This window comes from Zonotrichia albicollis, chromosome 3 (genome assembly GCF_047830755.1).
Source record: "Zonotrichia albicollis isolate bZonAlb1 chromosome 3, bZonAlb1.hap1, whole genome shotgun sequence".
NCBI lineage: Eukaryota > Metazoa > Chordata > Aves > Passeriformes > Passerellidae > Zonotrichia > Zonotrichia albicollis.
This window is the reverse complement of record NC_133821.1, coordinates 31,056,418-31,083,015: the sequence shown is the minus strand read 5'-3', so window position 1 is coordinate 31,083,015 and position 26,598 is coordinate 31,056,418. Positions and strand designations below refer to the sequence as shown.

At 38.0% G+C, this 26,598-nt stretch overlaps 2 protein-coding genes across 2 annotated transcripts in view; one reads left to right on the top strand and one right to left on the bottom strand.

The window, feature by feature from the left end:
- The window catches only part of GPATCH2 (G-patch domain containing 2), a 119,220-nt gene extending 111,757 nt beyond the window's left edge, over nt 1–7,463 (bottom strand). The window contains exon 1 of the mRNA XM_005483008.3: nt 7,240–7,463. Coding sequence (XP_005483065.2) covers nt 7,240–7,295 — 56 coding nt within the window. The 5' untranslated portion in view covers nt 7,296–7,463. The remainder of the gene's footprint in view (nt 1–7,239) is intronic.
- Nucleotides 7,464–7,477: 14 nt separating this feature from the next.
- SPATA17 (spermatogenesis associated 17) overlaps nt 7,478–26,598 on the top strand; it is an 87,708-nt gene continuing 68,587 nt past the window's right edge. Inside the window, exons 1-5 of the mRNA XM_005483007.4 lie at nt 7,478–7,792; nt 11,432–11,521; nt 13,701–13,782; nt 19,360–19,410; nt 24,810–24,913. Coding sequence (XP_005483064.3) covers nt 7,686–7,792; nt 11,432–11,521; nt 13,701–13,782; nt 19,360–19,410; nt 24,810–24,913 — 434 coding nt within the window. The 5' untranslated portion in view covers nt 7,478–7,685. The remainder of the gene's footprint in view (nt 7,793–11,431; nt 11,522–13,700; nt 13,783–19,359; nt 19,411–24,809; nt 24,914–26,598) is intronic.

Here is a 26,598-nt window from a genome sequence, read left to right as displayed (position 1 = left end):
TTAATGTTTTGCTTCTTCCTCTTCAAATTTCACTAGCATTTAGCACATCTTTAACTCAGTATGCTTCAGTAAGTTCACCCATGCATTACATGAATGTAATTACAAAAACATTAAATGATTGCTGCTGAACTCTAATCCTTCTCTGAAGGCTGAGAACCTTCTCCATATACACAGCAATCAGACTTTCATATCAAAACATCAGAAGACCCTTTTCCTTGAGGTAAAGCAAAGAATAATTTTCATGCTTGCTACTACACTGCACAAACTGATACAATGTGGAAGACATTGTACATTCAGTAAATTATGCAGAGGACATTTAAGAGCAAGACTCTTCACTTCGTTTTACAATACAAATGGCTGGAGGAACCTATGATAACAAGTTTTCTACACATACTCAGTGGTGCTGTGGAGAAAACCTAGACAGATCACAGACAGCTTCCTTCTGCCACTTAGCACAAACTCCACCATCAAAGGTACTAATGGTGATGGGCAGTCTTAAATATTAATGGAGGAAATGAAGAACACATTTAAGAAGAAATCCAAATGCTCATGAAATATCTTACCTAAAGAAGTTACATATTCTCCTTTTAAACCATTATCAGAAATACTTACTTTAAACATTTCAATTGCAGGAACAATAAAAGCACAGAAAGTGGTAGAAATCCAAGTTTATTTTGAATTCTCGAAACAGCTGTGTCACTTGCATTATTTCCCATACCTCTTTTCCTGTCCTCATGTAACCTCTAGTCATATTATTCCCTCTTAATGTTTTCTTTGGCTCTTGGTACAGCAGAATTATACTGTCTTGTAAATGGTGAGACAGCTCTGGAAAAGTGTGACACTTTCTCCTTAATCCATTTGGTTCACAAGATGCTTAATCAGAGGCACTACCCCATGTTTCCCATGGCTGCAGCTGCAGTGGGAGGCACTCACCCCTTCAGCCCTCTTGTTAAATCCCCATGAGGACAGGCAATCCCCAGAGACGCTTGTATCAGAAGTGACATGCCCTAGAGATGTAAGGGGCTTTTCTGCACTCTTTTACAGAAGCCTTAACACCTCAACAGACAAATGGCAGCACATTTGGGTTAACTTGAGACACCAATTCCCTCAAACACCTGCCCAGCCCTTCCTGCAAAAGCCACACACTTCTGCATCTATGGCAAACTGATAGAAGTGGAGGTGCACTAAAACATGAACTTGTAGGCTTAAACCCAGATTTAACTCTCCAAATGAACAGATTTCTGCTAACCTGCCAGAATATGAACTAGCTTATAAAAAATCTCTTGCTGCCCATTCTCTTAGTCATCTTGCAGCACAAAGCAAAAGGGAAAGAGAAGACAGGGACACTAATGCCTTGCACCATAATTTATGATTTACTCCTTCAATTCAGTATCCCTAATCTGTATGGATAACTATGTCACTAAAATCAATGTAGCTCCTGGAGTGGACATACCAATTTACTTCAGATAATGGCACGACTATGGTGGTTAAAATTGCCTCAGTTCCAAAATACGTCAAGATCAAACACAACATATCCAGTTCTGAGTTTTATACCTGAATGAAACTTGCCCTGTATTCCTCCCAAAATACTGCAATATAGATGGTTTCAGATCAAAAGACAAAACTCAAGAAAAGTGAACATCCTCAAGTGTTTTGAAGTTAAGGGATAACAAGATTCTTAAATGACTCTGAACAGTAAAGGGACTTCACTTCCAGCAGACTATGACTTTGAATATTATGCATTCCTGCCATTAATCTCTTCTACTGAATACCAAGTCTCTTCACTGAAACTCCTGAATTAAGGTTTGTACAGTGACCTTATTTACCCTAAAAACTGCAGCAATGGTCCAATGTATAATATAAATGAATCATAACTGCATCACCTCCTACACAGATCAGACAAATTAATATTTTAATTATTTCAACATGCTTCCTTAGGATGATTACAAAAATTATTGATCAATTTGGGACAGTGCAAGCTTCTTTGCAATAGATTGAGAATGCAAATACAAACCACTTCAGGTTTCTATTCACATTCCACTTTCAACATGCCAGCGGTCCACATTAAAACTTCTCCTGAAAACCCAAAAAAATCTCTTTTGCTTAATTTTTTTGGTGCTCTCATTTCTCCTGCTATAATTGAAGGGAAAAAATCCCCAAAGGTAGCAGCAGCCAAGTAGATTTTAGATTAACTGTTCTATCTCCAAAAATTCAGGAGCACATTTTTATTATAGCATTATTTATCAGACAAACTCAGTTTTGAAACCAGCTGTCAAGCCTATGAAGCAATTTTAAGCATTGCTGCAGATGGGACTGTAACAAAAATACCTGCATTTGAAACAAGTTGAAAAATAACTACAAAAAGTATTGAGGACATGACCAGTGAGTATCAGCAGTGTTCAGTAAGATAAGAAATTTCAAAGGTTGTAACAATGAATGTAGAACAACATATTGAGGTACATAAAATATTAAGATGAGCCACAGTTTAGCACGACTCACATAAGGCTATAAAAATGCTGTTACAGCAACAGCCCACAGCTAGCAATAAACTGTAATGTCCTCACTTGGAGAGGATCCTACTTTACTACAAGAAAATCTAGTTTGCCTACAGTGACCTTTACATTTATCTGAAGCAATTTTAATGTAGTTCACCAAAGGCTGACCCGTTTCCTCTCTAACCCTTACCAGAATAGACCATGTAAGTTCTGTTTGCAGGGAACAGCATGACTGCTTTCAGCTGCTCCAAAACAGATCACACAGCTTCTGTTCAGTATAAATACTCAAACCAAAAATCCTAATGGAAATAATGGGCACTCACTTCTTCAGTGAAACTTAAGAATCATTTGTGTTCACCTCACACCTAAAGCACATAACAACTGAGCTCTGATTGCTTACAAAATATTTAACAAACACACACTGATGGAAAAGTTAATTTAGTCGCACAACTCTTAAGAGGCATTACATCTTGCCAAACCCACAGATGAATTTACATTTACTTTCTAGTTCTATTCCTTTTCCTGTTAAACAGGACTGGGGCTTCTTGCAGCTAAATTCATGCTGCATCTGTGCTTCATCAGTTCCAAGAAGAACCATGAGTTTTGCTTCCTTCACAAACCACCTTTGTCACAAGCTAAAAGCACAAGAGATATCAAATAGTTCCTTCAACCTTGGGATTAAAAAACCTCACTCCCAATAATCTTTTCCCTTACAGACTCTCTGATGTCTCAGCTGTACCCATGGAGTACCTTTACCTTCAGATAGGTACTAATTTGAATCCCATTTCTCCACCTCAGAAGTTATTTTCACAAAGCCCTAGAAGTACTGATTTTGAGAGCTCTGCTTTATTAATGAGTGTGACTGAAATTTGGATTGAAGAGGTGAAAGTATTTGGAAGAGAGCAGCACACGATAAATCTCACTGCTTTACTTGAAGAATTTAAATATTCAAAAAAGAGAACTATCATGGTTCTTGGGACACACAAAGGGGGAAGCAAAACAAAGCAACACAATTAAGTAAAAATTATTAAAAAGTTGGCAAGAGACTATGGTAGATTATGAAATCACTGGTAAACCTCTGTTACACAGAAGTTTATGTTTCCCTCATTCCTAGGTAACAAGATCAGGAAATTGCCTCAAGCTGCACCAGGGGAAGCTTAGAAAAATTTTATATTAGAAAAAATTTCTTCATTACAAAGAAAAAAATCAGAAAAGAATGGTCAGGTATTGAACCAAACTGCCCAGAGAAGTGGTGGAAGCACTGGTGAAAGTGTTCAAAAACCGTGTGGATGTGGCACCTGAGGACAGGGTTTAGTGGTGAATGTGGCAGTGCTGCAGTAACAGACTCTGAATCAGAGGTCTTTCCAAACTTAATGATTCTATGAGCAGAAACTGAAGCTGTGCCTAGACTATGTAAACTCCCTGTCATTAAAGAGCCATCACTAAGGGGAAGACAAAGCATCCAGTTCCACATCCACACCTAGTTATATCCTTTGGCACTATCTGCTGGACCAGCAGGTATGCAAAGCCATCCTTTCCATCCTGTATCAACCAGCACTGCAGGGCATAAGAGCTACCTGTATTTACTTGCCACACCTGGTGCAGAAACAAGACATGGAAAAGTTGGGAGGGTGTGTTTCAAATGTTTCTGGTTGTTAGAAAGGGTTAAGGTAATAATAACTAGAGTTTGTGAAGACAAACTGAGAAATAAGAAAAGGAGAGATTGAGAGGAAAGTTATTGTCTTTACAAACAATTTTATGGGTGAAGGTGTGGATGCTAACATCTCTGAAAAGGGGCTCAGTGTCTCTGCTAACTGTGGGCAGCAGGTTCCTTGCAGAGCCCAGGCAGCTCAGCCACTGAACCAAACAAGTGGGGTATGCACAAGCCTGAGTTTCTGAACGTTGGGGTAAAATAGGAGGTTCAAGGGGGGAATATGTGGTCAGCAGTTTGGGAAGGCTGTGCCTTCCTAGTGCCTCAGCCAATGGGGAAAGGAAGGGGGCAAGGGAGCTGAGGATGTAAGGAGGCTGCCCCCTCCAAAACCTCTACAAAATGCCAGGGGTGTGTGCCCCGGTGGACACATTTTATTTTTCTCTCTCTCTTTATTCGAATGAAGTTGCAGGACTCCTCTGTATCCTTTGTGGACATAAGCCTCTGGCATTTGTGGATTTTCCTGATACAAGGAAGAACCTCCTTACTGTGCAGAGCACCGAGCACTGGAACAGGCTGACAGAGAGTGTGGAGTTTCCCTCACCAGGGATATTGAAGAACCATCTGGATGCAATCCTGTGCTCTGGATGACCCAGCTTGAGCAGGGAGGTTGGACCAAATGACCACTTCTGTAATTCTGTCCTATACAATACAAAGTATTTCAGGAATGATGAAATTTTATCACCTATTATACTGCTGATCCCCCTGAAAATTAAGACCAGGCTAACTTGCAGTAATTACATCTGACTCTTCTGAAACTGCTGCTGATCTCAGAAGGCACAACAATAAATACTATCAGTCTACCCATATTAAACAGTGAAAAAGTGTTCAGTACAGAGCAATAGCAGACAGTCAGAAAGATGCTGACATGAACTACATTTAACAAGGCTCTAACACAAATGGTGGGCCAGGCTCTAACACAATTGGTCAGCCAGAAATGAGATTTGGAGCAATTTATCATGAGAGGGAGCAATTCTTGCAATCCCATTGCTGCCATTTACTGATATGCTTGCCCTTTTCAGAAGTATGACTTCATTAATTAATTACCAAGGTGCCAAACCACATGACCTGTCAAATCATGGTAATACACTAAAGCACCACAGTCATTATCAAAAGAATCAGAGTGCCCAGCAACTATCAAACTGCAAACTATTCTTAAATTGCCACGTGAACTCACAATTAAAAAAAACATTCTGCTTTGAAGGAGCTTTACCACCCAAAGTGAAAAATTTTACTCTGTGGCTGTTCTGAACCTGCTCATCTCTTTAGAATCTTAATGTTTCTAGAAAGCACAAGTTCTTAATTTTCTACATCAAATATTAGACACTGTAAAAAGTATTTTCCTGCATCCCACTCAAACAGGTGTCCTTTAACCCTTTAACAGACAGCTTCTGAAATAACTTGTGTAGAAAAATAAGAGAGCAGCTCTGAATAGTGGTCACATTTTTAATGGACAAAATTTCAATATTTTCCTCTGTAGTGAATTCCTCTGAGCAGTGTACTAGCATAAGTAATATCATTACTGTATGGTGACAATTACAGAAAAATATGCCTACACCTCATGCTGCTGAGGGCTACTCTAGAAGCCTCTGGAACTAAATTACTTTATGTAGACACAAAATAATAAAATTTGAAGACAAATGACAGGTCAAATAAATAGTGAAGACTGACAGAACACAGATATGTGTTTGGAATGTCTTGGGCAATGTTTCCAGTGTATGCAGCATTAATACTCAAAAAAACCCCAACTTGTGCCACTGGAGTATACCACATTCTCTGAAACGTTCTGAATTACACCAACAGAAGTTGTTATATTTACACCAGGCAAATTTGGATGCTTAGCAACACCAGAAAACTTGTTCTAGCAAACAATTAGCAGCTGGGCAAATAAAATGTCTCTTTGAAAGTTTTCTCACTTAGAAAAACATAGGAAAAATACCCACAGGGGAAAAAAAAGGTGGTATCAGCAAAAGATGAGGAGAAATGAAGCACTAAACCTTTCCCTCCCCCCATCCTCCCCATCCCCAGAAAAGTACAAAGAAAAAGATGAAAGGAAATCTATTTCAAGTCTATTTCAGCTGGGAAATCTACCAGCAGGTATCTGTGCAGGTAACATAGGCTCTAAAAGATGTTATCAACTTTTGCAAAAAACCCCCCAAACAAAACCCCATCACAATCCTCCTTGCTCCCATTAAATGAAACAAGAGAGAAGCTACATACACCAGTCCATACTAAATATATCACAAGATACCAAAGATTTCAGGAAAAAAATTAACTGTTTCCAGCTAGTTGTTTGGAACATCTTGCTTCCATCAAGTCTCTCCACTACCAGTCTTTATATCGGCACAGCCTAACAGAATGGAGCTTTTCTATTTTGTTACTCAGCCTTCCCTCTTTACAGTGCTACAATAAAAGAGATTATGGCTTTTGAGGTCACTATGCTAGCATAAGGAATTACATAAAACAATAAGTCTAGGAACTTCTTCTGCAGGAGAACTACCCATAGTTTCGCTGCTCGATGGCTATAGCAGCACTTGTTGATTCCTGGTTTGCAGCAGGAAAGCTTTAGAGGAGGAAACACACACCGCCCTGGATGCTCAGCTGCACACGTTGCGAGGGCTTTGGGCCTTAGAGAGTCTACCACTACTGGAAAAGCACAAACAGACAGGAAAACCCAACTTAGCTTGGGACGAAAGTTTTGATTCATCTTTCCCCCACTCTCCCTTTCTCAACAAGGCGTGGAAGTTTCTTCCCGCAGCCCGCTGCTCGCTCACAAACACGTCCAGCCGCCGCGACACGGCAGTGGCACTCCTCGGAGCCCCAGCGCCTGGTCCCCAGGGCCCGGGGCGGGCTCCATCACCTTCCCCCGGCCAAAGGGCCGCACGGGAAGGGGAAGGAGGCCCGGCCGGAGCGGGGCCCCCCTCGGCCCCACGGCCCGCCCGTGGCGCGGGGCCGGTGTCGGGACCCCGTCCGGCAGAGAGCGGCCCCGCGGCCGGGCAGGGGCGGCAGGCACGTCTGTCCCCCCCAGGGGCTTACCAGCTCTTCCTCGCCGCCTGAGCTCGGGTCGGGGTAGGTTCAGCGACCCGGAACATGAACCCGGCGCCTCCCCCGGCCGCTCCCCGAGGAGGCTGGCGCCGCTTCGCAGAGACTGGGCGAGGGGAGGCGGGCGGGGGTCGAGGGCGGGAGGGCTCGGGCCGGGCGGGGAGGGCGCGGGCGGCCGGCGCTGCCCCTCAGTCCCCCATGATGAGAGCCCGGAAGCAGCCGCAGCACCGGAGGAAGCCGGACGCGACCACCTCGCCTCTTCCCTTCCCTGGCCCGGCCGCTGCTCAGGGGCGCCGCGCTCCCTCCAGCACCCCCGGCTCGGGTCGGGTGCAGCCCCGCGGAGCGCTCGCTGCCGCCGGAGCCCTGCCCGTGCCGCGCCGCGGGGCCGCCGGCAGCAGCGACACCCCCGCGCTCGAGCGCACTGGGACGGTCCCGTTGCCATGGCGGCAGCGTCTTGCGGGCGGGAGGAGCGAGCCAGTATGGCCGCGCTGGCCCGGCTTAAGGAGAGACTGGCGGGACTCCGGGAGGAGTATTTCCTTACGAACAGGTACTCGGGCCGTGCCGGTGGTGGGGCGGGATGCACCGCCTTATGCCGGGCTGGAGCGGACGGGCCCCGCTCTCCGCCGGCAACGCGATGGAGGCCGCCCCCCTGGAAACTGTCCGGTTCTGGGCTCCTGAGTACGAGGGAGACACGGAGCTCCTGCAGAAGGTCCAGCAGAAGGCTATGAAGATGATTAAGGAACTGGAACACCCCTCTTACGGGGAAAGGCTGAGGGAGCTGGGCCTGTTGAGCCTCTAAAAGAGACGAGTGAAAGAGAACCTCGTCCGTATCTCTAAGTATGTGAAGGGAGAATGTGACGACGATGGACCGGGCTCTTCTCGGCGGTGCCAAGCAATAGGACAAATGGCAATGGGTAGAGACTGGACGCACTGCAAGTTCAATCTAAATATGAGTAACAACTTTATTGTGCAGATCACCAAGCACTGGGACAGGTTGACCACAGAGAGTGTCGAGTCTTCCTCCCTGGAAATACTGAAGAACGGTCTAGACACAATCCTGTGCCCTCTGTGGTGACCCTGTTTGAGCAGGGGGGTTGGACCAGATGACCCACTGTGGTCCCTCCCAGCCTGACCCTCTCTGTGATTATACGATTCTGTGAAACTATTTCGCTTTAAAATCCCTCCCGAGAGCACCAACCCATCGCCTTTCCCCCAATATTTCCACAGCAATCTGAGACCTGGCGCAGCGTCTTTAAGGGGCCCGTTAATACACAGAAAACATTGAATGTCCCACTCTTCCCCGCCCCACGATAATTTTGAGGGAAAAGGAGCCTCTGTAAAATCCTGAAACGCGCCGAGCCTCGCAAGTTCCGCTCTCTCCCTCCTGGGGAGCCGAGCTCCTTTCCGCGGTCCCGCCTCTGCTCCGCCCTAGAGGTGCTGCCCTTCCTTGAGCATCCCTCGAGATGCGGACCCAGCGCTGAGTCCCTGCTCTCTTGGCTCACATCTGTGACTGCGCCTGGACGTTTGTCCTCTTGAAAAGACACTACTTATTTTTTAATATTTAAATATATATATATTTATTTTTTTTAAAGTTAATTGAAAGAAATCAGATCAGATCTGTTACCCTTGTCCTCACCAACTGGGATAGTTTCTGCCAAGTTTTCTGACTCCCAGAATGGTGGTGGCCAACTTTTCCCAGACCAGGTTTTTGGAAATTGAAAGTTGTAAGACTTACTTAAATATTGCAGAGATTTGTCCCATAAATTCTTTTATTCAGCTGCACTGTTCCTGTATCTGTAATGAAAAAGCTCAAACCTAAAAAAACCCCACCAAACATGTTTAGCACAGTTGTGGTTTTTTTTCTTCACTAATTAATGAATCATTTATTTTTGAATCTAATTACAACATCATTAGCATGAATAACAAAGCTCCTGAACATCACTGAAAGTTACAGAGATCAAGTCCTGCCTGCATGTACAGTGTTGTGTTTTTCTGCTCTTTGCCTGAACTTTCACTCATACTCTTGTGGCTGTACACACAGCAGTTCACTAAACAAATGTCAGTTGCAGGAGGCTATGCTTGTTTTTCACATGTTTCAGGTTAGAAAGAGCAGTCTGAGCCAGACTTGGAAATCCATTGGAGGGCAGCATGCTTGTTGTTTGGGGATTTCTTTTTTGGCAGAGCTCTCCAAAAATGAATTGTTTCCCTTTTAAGAATGGGCTATGATCTGTTAGTTTCAGAAAATTCAGATTTGCAACTGGGAATGCAAATGAGAGCATTCAAAAAGTCCAGCAGAGCAACAAGTCTTAGTAATGTTTTTCTGATCTTAATAACATTCCTGTTGTGCTTTATGAAGAACTCTGTTTATGTGAGACGTATAAGGTGTCCTAAGCTGGCTATTTAGGGAAAGCACCTTTCCAGGGAAGAACTTCCCCAGTGATGCCACAGTGCAAGAATACCATGAGCTTGCATTTTGAGAAATACCCTTAGCATAAGGATAAGATTATACAAGTTCCATTAATTCATTCTTTTAAGTGTTACACAATTTTATCACTCTACTCATTCAAGAACCTTCTTTTATTTACTGTAGTATCTGTATGTCTTTTAAACTTTCAGTACAGCCTTTGTGAAGTATCTGTGACTCTCAAGAGCTTAATTCAAGCAGTATGACAACTGGGCAGTCTGATCAAAAGGGCAGATATCTGCTTGAGAAACTTCCACCTCAAAACACTTCTGCTGGCAAGGCAGCTGGGAGTGTTTGTGGAATTATCCTGTGAGAAAAACAACTCTGTTGTTGGTTTGCTTCTATAAACTTTACAAGGACATCTCTCTCGTCCTGGCCAGGCAAGACTGAATGGCAACTAGGAAAAATCTATCAGGGAGTAAGAGAGGAGAAGGCTTCTGCTCTTCCAGAAGACTCTTGTCACTGCCAAGTGGGTAGGGCTGGGTTTGGAGCTGGCACCTCTGACGTGCCCAGTCCCATATCCCCCTCATTTCCAAGCTGTAATTGTGGCTGCCTGTCCAGGCCCAAATCGCTCATACCCTTTTGATCAAAATAATTTTCTTCTAAGGAAAAGTATTCTGCAGGTGTCTGCTTCTTGTTGAAGACTAGGAAGCTGCGCAGGAAAGGAACAAGAAAACTCTCTTAGTTTTGAAAACTATTCAATTTTTAGGTAAAAAAACTTGTTTCCCAGAGTTTTCAGGCACTGAGAATGTCTGAAGCAGATCAGACAGTGAAAATTTGTGCCCATTTAATGTGATTGAGAGCACATGCTGCACCAGATGATATAAAATGAGTGGAGCTAATGTTTCTTGATCTCTGGTAGTAAATCTGCAATTCATTTAATTTTCTGACATATAAGGAGGATAATCCTAATTTATCAGATAAACAATAATCTTATTGGTATTTACTGAGGCAATTAATGTTGACATGAAACTTTGTTAGGAGAGCTAATTAAGAAAACTAACTAATAGTAACCTAAATGTTATTTTTTTGTCAGGTAACAAAGAATTTGGTGACTATGTTCCTAATAAAAATGGGAAAGAATAAAAATCAGTGAAAATTAAAATTTAATTTTCAGTTCAAAGACTTGTCAGTTACTTACATTTTGAAACAAACAACAGAAGAATAAAAGCTAGAGGCAATCTCATAGCTGAGTTCTACCCATCAGCATTGAAACTCATAATGGTAACAGTTTCTTTCTGAACTCTCTGAAAAGTCTCCTCCAGACTGACAATACCTTTCTTTAATCTCTTTTAGTTTCATAGTCTTCCTTACATGACTTTTAGCTTTGTCACAAACACTGTAGATTCGCAATTTTATACAGTTATGTGATTTTTATTGTAACTCAGGCCTAATTATCATTAAAGCATTATCCACATATTTCACCTACAATGGAAGAAGTCCATGTTACATGCTGGCATGTATCTACGTATAGTATGGGAATAAGAAATGCCCACTCACAAAACTTACATCCACTACAAGCTGCAATATTCTTTGTTACCTGCATACTATGCAACTAATGTAAATTAAATTTTTCTGCACTAACACTGATGTAGAATTAAAAGCAAAAAACCTGGTGAAAATGATCCCAAGCTGCAACAATAAAATATATTTAGAATAATATTTTTGCTTTGGTTCTACATTACCATGCTGAGAAATATTACTACTTTTATATTTTTTCAGAGCTATAGATGAAGACAGAATAATAAAGTACAAAGCTGCTGTCAGGATCCAGCGCTGGTTTCGAGCATGCCGTGTCCGAGCCTATCTGAGGTAGTATATCAAGCCTATTGTAATCCATGTTTCAGCATTGAATTTTTCCTCAAAATTTCTCATGGTATTACTTGATTTTAATAAAATTGGAGCATTTTGGAAAAAAAAAGGCAATAACTGTTTCCCAGTTTTTCAACAGAACTAAATATATGCTGTGTCATTGTAAGAAATAACAATTTTTTGGCTTTTAGAACTGTATACAATTAAAAAGTCATGATGCTAGAAAGCACGGAAATTATCTTCAGAATAGATACACAGTATTGCTTAAGAAATCTTGTTATCAGTGGGAGAAAAAGAAGTAACTAGATGTCCCCTGGATATGCTGTTTCAGAGACATTTCATGTAGAAACATGGATTATCCTGCGTTGCAAGGGCCCACCAGTGTCTTCAAAGTCCAACTCACGGCCCTGGACAGGACAGTCCCAAGAGTCATACCATGTGCATGAGAGCAGTGTCAAAATGCTTTTTGAACTCAGGCCGAATTGGGCTGTGACTGCTTCTCTAGGAAGCCTTTCCGGTGCCCAACCACCATCTGAGTGAAAAACTTTTTCTAATATCCAACACAGATCTTCCCAACACAGCTTCAGGCCACTCCCTCCTTGTCACCTGAGAGAATCTGGTCACCTGAGAGAATCAGTGCCTGCCTCTCTGCTTCCACTTGTTGGAAGGTGTGAACTGCACTGGTCTCTCCTCAGTCTCCTTCAGGCTGAACAGAAGTGACCTTCAAGGACCTTCACCAGCTTTGTTCTGGGAAATGCTGAATCAACACTGGACTTGATCTTGGAGGTAGTTTCCAACTTTAGTGATTCCATGATTTTATAACATTGTTAGAAATTTCCTGGAAACTGTGATTGGTCCATTCTCCCAGAAAGCCTTCTTCCATTTTAATGTTATAAGCCAAGCTGGCCAAGCTCATCTGCTCAAATTTCTGTATTTTCATAAAACAGGGCGGTTGAGGAAGAGGGATTGTTACACCTTCTAGTTTGACCTCTTGCCTGTTGGAATTAATTGTACATCATCCAGACCTATTGTATGAAACCTAAAGAATTATTAGCTTAAATAGCATTTGCTACTTAATGGCCAATATTTTCCCCATAGGAAGATAGGCTGCAGTCATTATGTACACTTAGAAGAAATGTACTTAAGCTGCATCAGAGGAGGCTCAGATGAGATAATAGAAAAAAAATTCAATTAAAGAATTATTAGGCATTGGAATGAGTTGCACGGGAAGATGGCAGAGTCACCATCTCCTGAAGTTCAAGATGTATCTGTATGTGGCACTTGGGAATATGATTAAGGAGTGATGATGGTGCTGTTGGGTGGACAATTGGACAAGATCCTGTTGAAGGTTTCTTCCAGCCTTGATTGATTCTATAATTCTTTGAGTGTCTCTGGTTTACTTAGAACCACAGGCTCAATGTCGCCAATTCTCAGTGTTCTGAATTATCCAAAGACTGCCTTCACTGAGTGCAGTGCAGGCTTATAAGTTTGATGTCCATAGTTAGGTGGTATGAATGATCCCTTGTACAGCTTTTTCCATTTCCCAAAGTAATGATTCAATAATTTTCTGCAAAAGCTTATGTGACATCAATTATGAACTTTTTAGTAGCAACATATATGTCTATATAAAAATTAATTAATTAAGGACAAAGTAAACATTCACAATTAAGCTAGACTAATTTTATAAAAGCAAAAAGGTGTCTAAAAGTGAAAAAGTATCTAAAAATTCAAGTGTCAGTAGGTTTTGTCAAATAGTTAAAAATGGTATAATGAAGTAGTATAATGATGTAATGGTATGTGAAAATGTTGCGTGGGACAGAAGAAATTCTGAACTGGTCAGATTTGTTGGTTAAAACCATGAAAATGAAACAATTTATTATGCAAACTAAATTTGTAAGGCTTTTTTATTGATCTTTTCTAATAGTATACGGGTAAGTTTACAGTAACCCATGTTTTCCAAAAACAAAAGTATGTGTGTGTGAATAAATATATGTATATAACGGTCTGTGTGTGTGTGCATATGTATATATGTATATATATACATGTATATGCATAAAGTATGCTTGTAGTGGTCATTTGTATGATGCATAATACACTGTATGTTATTTTTATTATCATGAAATTTTAATGGGTCTTAAGTCTGAAAAACTAATTACTTTGTTAATATGTTTCATTTTAGATATCTGAGCAAAATGGCGACTTTGATACAGAAGTGGTGGAGAGGTTATCTAAGAAGAAAAAGCTTCAAAGAAGTAGTGGAGGTAGAAAAGTACTTTTTAAAATTTTGTTTGGTTTTTTGTAGAATATGTATGAATAATTCATTTGCTCATCATGAAATTAAAAAGCTGAAACTCCATCTTTTATACACACAGACACACTCTTAACTGTACTCCAATGAAAAGCACCATTAATTTCAGCAAGCCTACACTTAACAATCAAGATAAGTCAGTGTTTAAGTGTTTGCAGCCCTGAGTGTTGGTCCCCAAACCGGCAATGAGATCTGCTCATGCAGAAGTCTGCCCACATGATACTAATTGCAGGATTGGAGTTTTACAAGATGCTCCTTCTGGTTTTTTTCTTCTTTTTCCTTTTGTTTTTCTTTTTTTGTGGCAGAACTTTTAATTTTGAAAATAAAATAAGCCAATGTGTCTACACATTGCTATTTTATGTTTTAGTGGTTTAAATTTCTTACGTAATGAACCTAGAAGTATTTGAGGTCTTGCCTTAAGACGCAAAGGAGATTGTAGTAGATATAATTCCTGTGATGGGCCTGAAGAGAGTGAATGTGTGATAGCACACAATCTAAAACGTCTCCTATAAGGTTTAGGGGACTAAGAAGAAAATAATTTAACATAAAATATGTGATTTACTTCACTAATTTATCAATTTATATTAATGTTTTACAATACTGTTAAACTTGTTAGTCATTTATTCTTGATTAATTTTGTTAAATTGCTGCTTTTAAGTCAAAACAGATGATTAAAGAAGTAAAAACAGAGATAGAATAAACCATATATTACCAACCGAAGTTCATACACCCTACTAAATTATGTTTTCAAGTATCAGGACTCGCGTACCTGAAAGATCATTTATTTTTTCCCCAAGTCTATCAATAATCTATGTAAAGATTTTCTCTCTTCCAACTTACTATCTGGATTAACTGATAAATGATGAGCCATCCTTTCAGTCTGTGGTTTTCACTCATCTTCTAAAAGTAATCCTTGAATACAGAGCAGATAGCTGCATGGTTGCATTGGGTTCTGTTTTGAAAAAAGTAGGACTTAAGCTGAATATTATTCCTGAGTATAAGGAAGGTTTGTTTAATCTAGGAAAGCTTCTGTAGAAGAGAGACATGATAATCTATATTAAAATTTGTTAATGAAAAGAAAGGATCTGTGCAGTCAGTGGGACAAGGGAAGGAAGAAATCAACGTGATCAAACAGTTTGCCTGTAATCGCAGACCTGAGAGAGCTAACATCATAAAGCTCTCCTCAGCTTTCTGTTGTTGAATATAATTCTGAGAAGTAAAATTGTCTTTAATCAATAAAGACTTATGAATATTTAGTTCTTCAAAAAGACATAACTGAAATTCTTGCCAAATCTGAAGTCTATGAAACAATGTAGGACAAAAAATTCTGCAACTTAATACACACATTCTAAATCAGATGATGAATTCATCCAGTTTCTGGATTCCAGTACTTATCCAGTGCTAGCCAGGGCTCTAGAGGAAGAGAATCTCATTAGAAAGCTTACAAATTTTACAGCAATCAGCACAGGAAATGATCTTTTCTTCTTAAACACTACATTTTGTTTTGTTTGGCCATCACTTTGATTGGAGAAGACTAAATAGAACAGCTTGATTGGAAGCTAACCTGAGAACCACACAAGTATGATATAATTCTACTCCCTTTGGACTGCTGTATTCTATGTGTTTTGGGGTGGACTTAAATATAAAGTGTGAATTAATACCTTATATTTGTTATTTTGCTATCTTTATTCAATTAACAGAATATGTAAAATGCAAAATCTCAGCATCTTAATATAATTTTCAAGTTAAAAGATCAGGCAATGCTTGCAATGAACTCTTGCTAGTAACTGTTGTAATGACTCCTGACAATGAAAGACAATGATGCATTTGGCATCCTTAAATACACTTAAATACACTGGTCACTTTAAAATTTGTCTGCTGATAGTGATTGGATTGGTATCTGCTGCCAGCAAACAAGGCAAAGCATATGCACAAAATACCCATGATTGCTTGATAATAAATCATTTTAATGATTATATTCAAAATTGTGAAATGTGAATGGTACTGATGCGGAAAATAACAAAGGCTGAGGTTCATCAGATTGGCTGTCCATATGTGCATCACCACTAGTATTTCATTTGCTTCTCCTCCAGAGCCTCTTCCTTTGATTGCTAAGAGATATATTTGGTAAAAAACCTAAAAAACCTTGCAACTATTGATGGCATTTATATGATTAAAGTTATGTGCCTTTCTATTCTAAATAAAAGTGATTTGATATAAAGCTTTGTTTCCTAATTAATCTCAAGCTAAAAGCTAAAATTAAGAAATGCTCCCCTACAGTTTTCTTAACAACTTGGTTACATTGATTGTGTTGAATTCTGAAAGTTTGCATGACCTGCAGGAAGGTATGAATTTTAGAATCAGGCAAACACCAGAACATGAAACAAACTATTCATCATTGTTTCTTTATTACTATTTTCTCAATGCCAAGGAATCATTTGCTAAAGCAAGGGGAATTGTAACATTTCATTATTATATGAAGCTGGCATGCATGATGGCCATATTTTCAGTTTACTTTGGAAGGAGATGCAGTTGAGAAAAGTGAATATTTTATGTTATGTAGTTTGGCACCACCCTAACTGATTTACCTTCAAGTCAATAACCACTTTTAAATAGTTCCAGTCCAATAGGAAGTAGGCAAATACCTATTTGCTCTACAACCCCGCCAAAATACACCATGATCACATTCACAATTTAGACCATGTGTTGCTTCCTTCTCTCAACCTCGATCTCATTCTCAAACTCAGTCAGATCCCTGGTTCCTCAAATTCTTTGAATTTGTCATTTTGTATTAGCTCTTTAAAACTAAAGAAGACACTATCATTTGTAGATGATCCCCAAGTATGTTTTTAAATACACTATGAGGAAGTGTACAAAAGTTTGTGTATATAAGGCTTCAAATATGTTTTGAAAACCTACACTTAAGGTAAGCTGGTAGGAAGGCCTGTATACTAATGTCAGAATTCACGACAAAGACATCTTGGCTCAGAAGTAGAGACGGTATATGGATGATTTGGGAAAGTAATTCTTTCCAGAGAGTCAACGAGGCAGTGTCACGTTTGAATTGGCACTTAGTGAAAAATGAGGGGCAATCCATAAGCATGGGCTGAACTCCATGAAATTCCACTTAAAAATAAGAAAAGTGTCTTCTGGATAAGCAAGCCCCAGTTCTGGAATGAATCTTTTGCTTATTAGGAGAGCACATAAATGTAGACTTGTGTTGAAGCACTAAATTATGACACTAAATTATGACACATTGTTTTTGTGAATAGCAATGAACACCTTCTCTATCATTTGTAATAGTAGAACTTTCGAATCAGGATTAGAAAACAAAGGGCAAATACATTTGCAAAAGAACCTAGATGGTGACACAGCCTTTGGCTTTTGGTGCAAGAATAAAGTTGAAGGACAGTTGCATGAGCAGTTCTGCATTGGAAAGACTTGTGATTTAGAGCAAGAGTTGAGTAAACGCAGGAATGTGTAACTTCCTTCTTGTTTTGGGTGACCCTCTTAAGTGGTGGTGGGGTAAGGCCTGGATTCCTCACACCTTAGTGTGAGTGGGGTGTGCAAGATCAAACCTTGGTTGCCATTGACTGTTTTTGGAAGTAGTAGGGGGAGTTCTTCAATACTTGGCCAAGCTCAGAGTCAAAGTGGTCCCACATTGTCTCTCAGTATGGATGATATAAAGAGCATTAATGATGTAAAGTGTCCAATTTATTAAGTTCTTCAGTGAAATGGTATGCATTCAGACCTAAGTGCTCGCAGCTTTCAAATATGAGAAAAATAAACAGAAAGGTGTAAAATTGTTTCTTTTAATCACTGATGGACAGAAATCTGATGAATGTTTTTAAGCTTAGGAACATTTCAAGCTTCCATTAAAATGTATTTTATCTATTTGGTAGTGTGGTAACTCTTATGTTTCCTTCCAAAGAAAGAAAAGATGAGCTGCAACCCAAAATTGCATCAACTTAATCAAGCAGTTTAGGGATATACTTAAGCAGGCAACCATTATTTCAGCCCATTATTAGCTATCTACAGTTAATATCACTCAGTAAATACCTATGGAGAATAAAGGGGAGAGAGACAGTCCATTATTTATTCTAATTTGTACATTTGGGGTAGATTTTCCCTTGAATACATACATATATATATATATATGGATATATTTATGTGTATGTATGCACATCTACATGTACACGTGAAACTTTTTTGAACTTTAACAATTCTGCAATTTTCTTTCATATAAGAAATATCTTTTGTACTGTTTCCATCTACTAATGTAGATTGGTATGATATTAAAGTGAGCATTTAAAATGCACCTTAATTAAACTGCAGGAATTATGCCTTGCTTAATGTGATGAAGAAAGAGAATTTAAAATGAAGTAGCATCATTGTGTTCATTTGTAAATAACATATTGCAGCCAACTGTTTCTTAATTGCCCAGACTGTTGATAAATAATCCAGTCCTGCTGCTCTCCACAGACAATTTGCTTTGGATCAGACTAGGCAATTCAAATAACACTAATTACAGTGAAACCCTTTTATAGTGAATTCCTGTTTGCCATGGGGGAGAAAATCACTATATCAGGGGAAAGCACTTTTGCCTTTGATTTGTGTCTAAAACATGAGAAACACATAAAAGCTGCATGTTGTGCTAAATAAAGGACATACTCTTGCATTCAAAGTACTTATATTTTACTTTTTATGATACAATTGTGAATTATGTTCATTTTGCATTTGTAATTAGAGGGCGGAACAGATGTGAAAGCTTAGTTTAAAGTGATGTATCCATTAAAATAACCTATGCTGCCAAGTGATTGCTTAGTATAATAGGGGATTCGTTCACTATGAGAGGAATTCTACTTTATTGGAAGGAAACCAGGACTTCAGGAAATGTTTTCTATATCAGGGGATTCACTGTAACATGGTATCATTGTATTTATGATTTTATGATGTTAAAATGCATATTAAATGAAACAAAATTCCCAACGATTACTCGGGAGGCAGCTAAGTACATAACATTTAGTACAGATGGTTGGAAGGCACAATTTTGCTCCATCACTGCATCCGTATCCTTGAACGATTTCGACTGAAGACAGCATTTCTCTGAATTTTTCATTAAACCAGACATCTTGAAATATGAATTCCTTTTATGTTTCTGTGAGTTTTGGCTAAAAGAACCCCAGTGAATAAATCATACAATACTACATGTCACCAGCACTTGTGAATATTTCTGCTTTGTTATTCTACTCTCAGTAGAGCACCATTGATTATCAAACTCAGCGGAGAGCATTTTATGATCATATATCTCCATTAGCTCCTAGTTTGACTACCATAGATTTTTCTGGTTAAGCCTGCATTATGTATTAGGAAGCCTATCTCTTCAATACAAAGTTTTGTTTTATTCTCTCTTAGCCTAGAACTCTTATTATGTATTATGTATAAAGATTCTTATCTTTTATATGTAAAAATAGCAGGACTGTCTTTGTGTAACTGAAATATGTGCCATCTTTTTTTTTTTTATTCACAGAGAGCATATTTTATTAAGAAGGAGAAATTCTACAATGAAATGGCTGTCAGGGTAAATATTTCTTCACTTGTTAAACAAATGAAAAGTCAATTGTGCTCCGAATTTGCTTTTAATAAAATGAGCAAAGCAGAATGATATACACTTGATTGGTATGCTGATGGCAACAGCAGGAAATAGTACATAGTTAAAAATTAAAGTTTCACTGAGTCGTCAGTGTTGTATTTGAGGTACATCTGTGTGTCTTTGCCCCATTTAAATGCCCATTGGACCTTATCATGTATGATACCAATAAAACCTCCCAACATTCTATCTGCCAGTGTTCTTACAAATGTAAGAACATTTGTTCTGCAAAAGTAGACATATATTTGCAATTCTGAAAAACTACAGGGCTTTTAAGTTTGTTGATGTAGCTGTGCTTTTTCTCTTGTTATTGTATGGCATTTGCTGTATTGGATCTCAAGAGTTAGAGAGCACAGGACAATTTCATTGCTTAAACACAGAGGTGGAATTGAACTCATTGGTGATATTAAGAGTGAATTTTGCTAGATGAAGAAGTGTATAAACAGACCTTGAACTTCAATGAATCTACAGCAAATTATGTTTGTTGTGGGTGAAACTGCAAAACATATTTAACTAGAAACAAGCTTTTTTTCCTGAACTTTGAAACTGCACTTGAACAAATATGTAAAACAAATATTGGGAAAACATAAAATAATTTTTGTGATTAAGTCTTTTTGTGTTTCTTCTTTTTTTTTTATTTTGTGATATACAACTGCATTACTTTAGAAGCCTGTATCTTTTTAAGCCAGGCACCTTACCTTTTGAATTCTACCAAATACAGGAATATGGTGACAATGGAGATTAACCCAGGGATTAACACAGGGAAACTCGTGTAGAGTAAGAAGATTCTTGGGATGGATTTTAATTTTGTGGCCTCTCTGAGTCCAGAATGACTCATAGTTAAGAGACCTGTACTCATCAGGTGTTTTACTTCGTTCTAGTTCTCTCAAATGCACAAAGTAGAATCTTACATTTGGTGCATGTTTAAGAACTGAAGGTATTTAACAGCAGTTTAATACCTCACAAATGTACCTTTTTGTTGTTGTTATAGTTCATTCCTTATTTAGATAGTTTGAAAGTATTCCTCAGTGGATAAATGCTATTTACTCATGCAGCTGAGATCAGTGAGAAAACGTAAGATGTAAGCCAGCTCTTAAAAGTTGCCTCTGTACTTCCAGAAGATATTTGAAGACCAAATTTCAGAGCTAATTATGTATTCTAGTCAAATGGAGTTTTGCATTTAGTCTTTCATTTTTAAAAGAAATTGAATGTGTTCCCATTCATTTGTAATGGAAATATAATGTTGAATCATTAGGTGATATAAATCTTCAAAGTACCATTTTTTCAGTCGTGTCCTTTTCTTTAATGGAAATTTAAATCAATAGAAAACAATAGAACAGATCTTTATTTAGTTGCAAATGTCAGAATCTGATTTTCCTCTATCTAAATCTAGTGCAGCCATATCTGCAGAGGAGACATTAAATGGTACCAGTCTGAAACACTGAATGCTTTTGTGTTTTTTTCTGTCCTGTGTTTCTTGAAGAGCTAATCAAGGTCCAATAGCAAATTTGGCCTGTTGCATTTCTGCACAGATCATGTGTGCTCAAACTTCAGGCTTCCTAAGCCAACAGTTCCTTATATTCACTCATCATGAGCTTGATTCATGATTAATATAACTCAGTGTTCTAAAAATATAACTGTGTATATTTTTCTATATAGCACTTTGTTTTGTCTCATGGTGTTACTGATATTTATTTCAGTTTATAGGCACTCTTTAGAAAGGCAGTTTCAATTTTGGCATTTGAAGTATAGAGGGCATACACATGCTCGTAGTTTTGAAGCCAGTCTACATGTCTTGTCCTTCTGGATTGCATTTGGTTGTAATCAGAGCTATCAGTTTAACCTTTTAAAATTAAATCAGAGATCTTGTTTAAATTGGTTTCAGTTTCGAGGCAAAATATGATTCTCTCTCTTAGAAAATTTAAGGTTCCTGTAAATTTTCAGCAACAAAAGTAATCCTACGGCAAAAAAAAAATTCCACGAGCAGATGGCTTTTGATATATCAAGGTTTTGCCATTTGTTTTAGTGCTTAAAATAAACATTATTTATAAGACCACTTACATTTTGATGTTACTTAATGAGGAATATGCATCATTGATTTGACTAACTTAAGAGGTCATTTAGAACTTGCCCGTTAACAAGCTGTAATCTGCTGAGCACACAATGACTTTGTTTAAAATTATCTGTTCAGTGCTGATCAATGACAATAATTGTTTTGTACCAATCACTGTTGAAACTTGCTAATTACTTTGAAGGGCATACACACACTTGTCTCTTCTTTTTCAAGAATTTTTTAAACGTTCACCTTGGAATTAAAAAGAAATGCAGTCATAACATTATACTTCTTTATAAAAGCAAACATTTAGAACTTTCAAATTGAAAATATGAGCGTCATCAGAAGGTTTTTTAAAAATGGTCTTTTCTAAAAAGATTGATCTTCAGTTTTGGGATTACTGACAAACAGTATTAGGGAAACAGAAATCAGGCATAAAATAATCTGAGACACAATGTAGTTTTTCTTACTTAGGTTTCATTCAGTTGAAATCAGTGAGTTCATTCTAAACAGAGAGTGGTGTAAATAAAGGTAAAGTGCAGCATTTAATTGGTACACTGAGCCCATTGGAGGTAATTATAGCTTTATACTATTTGAGCCTTTTGTCTTTCAGTTTGAGTTTTGATCCTTTAACCCAGAAATATCCAATTCTGCATTTATAACTGTGAGGTGAAGACTGTCAGAAAGAGTTTCAAAGGGACCATAATCCTGCATTAATGAGCACATGGCTATAAGGGAGCCAAGTTGCTCTTGTTGAGAAATTTTGAAGCCAAACAGAAAAATAAAGCTAAGATCCTTATTCACATGCAAAGGATTTTGCTTAATCCCAGATCTCTGAAGGCATACTCATTCTCTGCTCTTTCTCTATTCCTTTTTAACCCAATAAGCTTGTGTATGAGAAAGTAGTGTTGCAAAGAATATGAAATTTACTATCAACTAGTGCAAAGCAGCATGTCCAGAACCTTTCTTGTTCCCAGAACTCTTATTTGTTCACATTATAACAATATTTGTTCATATGATAACATGTTATAATAACATCTTATAATATGAACAATATGTTCATATTATAGCAATATGAATATATAACAATAGAGGTCCAAACCCCTTTCACTTAAAAAAAAAAATCCCAAAAAAGCCCAAAAACCAAAATTATAAAAACCTGAAACCAAACCAAAACAAAACAAAAAAACAAAACCAAAAAAAACCAGAAAGCCCCAGAAACAAAATGAAACAAAACAGCAACAAAAAAAAAAAACCAAAAACAATTAAAAAAACCCCAAACCAAACAAAGTCAATCATAAACAAATAACAACATGCACTTTTTAAAAAAAAACAACTTTTGAAATTCCTTTTAAGTCTTATTTGGGAAGGGAGGAAATTCCATGCTGATGCACAAAGGGGAAATTTTAACACTGGAAGTTAATATTTTGTTATTCTTAATAACTAACATGTAAAGAATTACTGAGAGCTTTTCTGTAATTCTTTTTCTCTTGTTAAATCTCGCATAAAAGGATAATTATAACTGTACCCCAAGGTGCCATCAATTGAGGCCAAATGTTGGTTTTTACTTTGAAGAATAGTGTTTGGGGGTTTGAGACTGCAAAATGGTGCCAAAGTATGAAATTTTCAGCCCTGCCATTTTAGATGGCTCCAGTAAAAGTCTGGAGGTGGAAAAATGGCGTGCTTTTGTCAGTTGTCACAGTGGTACAGAATTGGACTGTGCTAGAACTGGTAGGAGCAGAGAGAGTTTTGCCTGTTACTGAAGAGCAGTCCCAAGACTTGATGATAAATATTCTGAAATTACTGAGTGCAATGGTTACTGATAATCTGGGCAATTGGCAGCTTTTTTTAATTTGCCTTCTTCCTGAATCAAACACAAAACCCATGACATTGTTTTCCTTCCCCTTTTTATTTTTTTAAAAAAGGTGCATATTTAGAAAGAGGTAGGCTAAGAAAAAAAGCAAAATAGCACAAACATGGGTTTCACTCCACTTAAATGTCATCCCTTAGTTCTGGAAAGAGAAAGGTTGATGTAAAAAAAAAAAAATGTTCCTTATAGGTACGATGTACAATGAAGTGTATAATTTCTTGAAAAGTCTGGTATCTAGGGCCTCACAGGAAAAGGAGAGCTCTTAGTACTTTGCAACATTTTACTGTTCTATGCATTCAGGTAAGGGGATGCAGATGATACTTGCTTCTGGATAGTAAAACCTCCAACTTCTTGCTTTTTAAATGTAGATTCTGCCTTTCAGCTGCTATGTCTTTTAAGATTTGAAAGCTATAAAGGTCAAAGAGGTGGATATTGTAGCAAATGAAGCTACTGCAGACTAGAAGATAGAAATTGAGATATTACAGTAGAAAAATATTGAGAAAAAAGGAGACAAAATGCAATGAAGTAAAGAATATTTTGCAGGAAAATTAGCAATAAGTTCAAGGATGGAAGGATTTAAATATGGAGGAGCTAGACCCTGAGAAGAGAGGAAAAGATGGTTAGTCTGCTCCACCACCTCCTTGGGCAGCCCATTCCAATGCTTAATTGTCCATTCTTAATGCTCACTTTGCCATGCCAAAAAGCAGATAGCAGGTAAACAGGTAATGATTTCAGAAACATCATGATTAGAATTTTCAAGTATCAGAAGGTTTAAAAACATTTAAACCTTCAGTTTAAATCTGTTCTTGGGGAGAGTTGGGTAGACTAAGTATTTTTTTCTCCTCTTTTATTTTTCTTTGTCCTTTTTTTTTTTTCCAAATGATGCTTTTCAAAATGCACCAAAATATTAACCCTTTTTGTTGGAGGATGCTGTCTAATTTCTATTCATAATGCTACTTTATAACTAGCTACAGATAAAGATCTTTTCTTCCCCAGGTTAGGCTTTCTCTAGGTTAGGCTTTTTCTGTTATGCAAGAGAATAGTATTTCTTGAGAAGAATGAAACTAATGTGGAACAAATAGACATGAATAATTTTTGACTGGAGATGAAAGAACTGCAATTTATGAACTTTCCAGAAAGTCTGATTCATTGAGTTCCTGGGAAGGCTTTTATTCAGTTTAGACCTTTGCAGAGCACGAAGGTGAAAGTGTAGCAGTATATGTTGGTAAAGGGGTGACTCAGTGCTACAATATGTTACGACCTACACTAATTTCTTCATTGAAATTTATCAGTGTTTCCACTTGGTATCACTTTTAAGGAAAGAGGTACTTGGGATCTAGTACATATATCTGATATGTATGCAAAATTTTGATTTGAAATATACTAAGAAGTATTTATTTCCTCCAGATCCAGAAAACGTGGCGAGGCTATTATGTTCGGAAGTATATCCATAATTTTTATGCACTGAAGAAATACCTGGATGCTGTTTCTGTGAATAATGAGCTTGTCAGGTAAAGATAAAAGCTCCGTGTGGTAAAGCATTCATTTACTATTCTTTTATTTGCAGAAAGTTTGCGTCACTAATTAAACTACTTCTTTGAGTGTAGGTTCCCCTCCATTATCAAATATATTTATGAGTTATCATTCTCTTTATCCTATGCCTATTCATGTTGCACCACATTCTGTGCTCATTTACACTATTATGAATTCAGAATAATTTCTTTGAATTCATTAGGTGTGTTCTGGGTTTGTACTAGTTTAAGAAAAATAGATTTGGCTCTTCAGCTATGCTCAGAACTTGTAGTTATTATGCCTTAAATAGGGTTTGTTGAACTAGATTTTTTTTTCCCCAGTACACACAACCTAACCAAAATTTTCTTTTTATAATTTGTTTTGAATATGGATTATTGACAATGAATGCAAGGGAAAATTTGGATTTAAGTTTCATGTGCGAGCCATGCTATGAATATTAATTGGGAAAGATACTGGTGTGGATACAATAAAGCAGATCCTTTTCATAGTTACAGAAGAGAACCAATAGCTTGTCAGGTTTCTGTCTAGAACTTTTCTTACTCTATGTTCTTACTCTATTTCTCCTGTACATCTCTTGTCTTTCCCTGTACTTAAGCTGAAACCTCTCTAAAATAGAGGTAATTATTTCCCTCTAATGGATTTGATATCTGGATCCATGACCATTACTCAGATAACAGTGCAAACAAACAGATGAAATGCTGGGTGACCAAGATCATTACTCTCTCAGTGTAAATGAAAGCTGTTGGACAAAATCCATGCAGGGTTTGCCATTCAGAACATCTCAGACAAACCTTTGCTTTCTCAAGCACAGAAATATAAGAGAGTCTAGTAAACCAGTATTTCTAGAAATCTTGTCTAATCACATGGCAAAGACTGCTACATAGAGCAGCATATGCAAGTTATACATGAAAAAACCCAGGATTATCAAGCTTCTTTTATACTGTTTAATAAGTATATTATTCTTCCAAAGTACAGCTGGTTCTCCATCCTCTTTTTCATAACATTATTTCTTGTGCATTCCATTGTCACCTATAATGAACCATACTGATAGTCACCAACCTGTGATCTCTCATTATTATTCATTTAAGTGTATTCTGTGCAGAAAGCTAGGTCACAACTCAGCAAAGCCAGACTTAAACATTCTGTTATATCTTCAATGGTGTCTTGATCTGAAATCCTTGAAATATTCTCTCTTCTTGAAAAGGTAGAATCCTAGGAAGACTAGACTAAATCTTGGAAAATAAGTGAAGCCATAACTTCTCTGGTTTAAAATCCGTATCACTGGATGAACTGCAAAAAGAGAATCTGTTTCTCTGTTCATAATCCTTCTATCACTCTTCATTCCCTGCCTAAACCTAGACCATGGCTCATAACTTGTCACTTAGATGGACCTTTGATGTGTGCCAACAAAACAAGATAGCAAGTGGTATTCCTGCTTCACTGTGAACATGGATTGGTTGGAGCTTTGTATTTTATTTCCCCACACCCACTATAGATCTCTTCTGGGTATACCTTACTTTGGAAGACTACAAAAATATTTGGTTTTCAGTATTTTGACATGTGGATCAAATTCCCTAGTATTTAGTTGAGGTTAAAAACCATTGAAAACCATAAAGCTTATGCACTGCATAGATATTTTAACCAAGAAATACTTTTGTGCTCT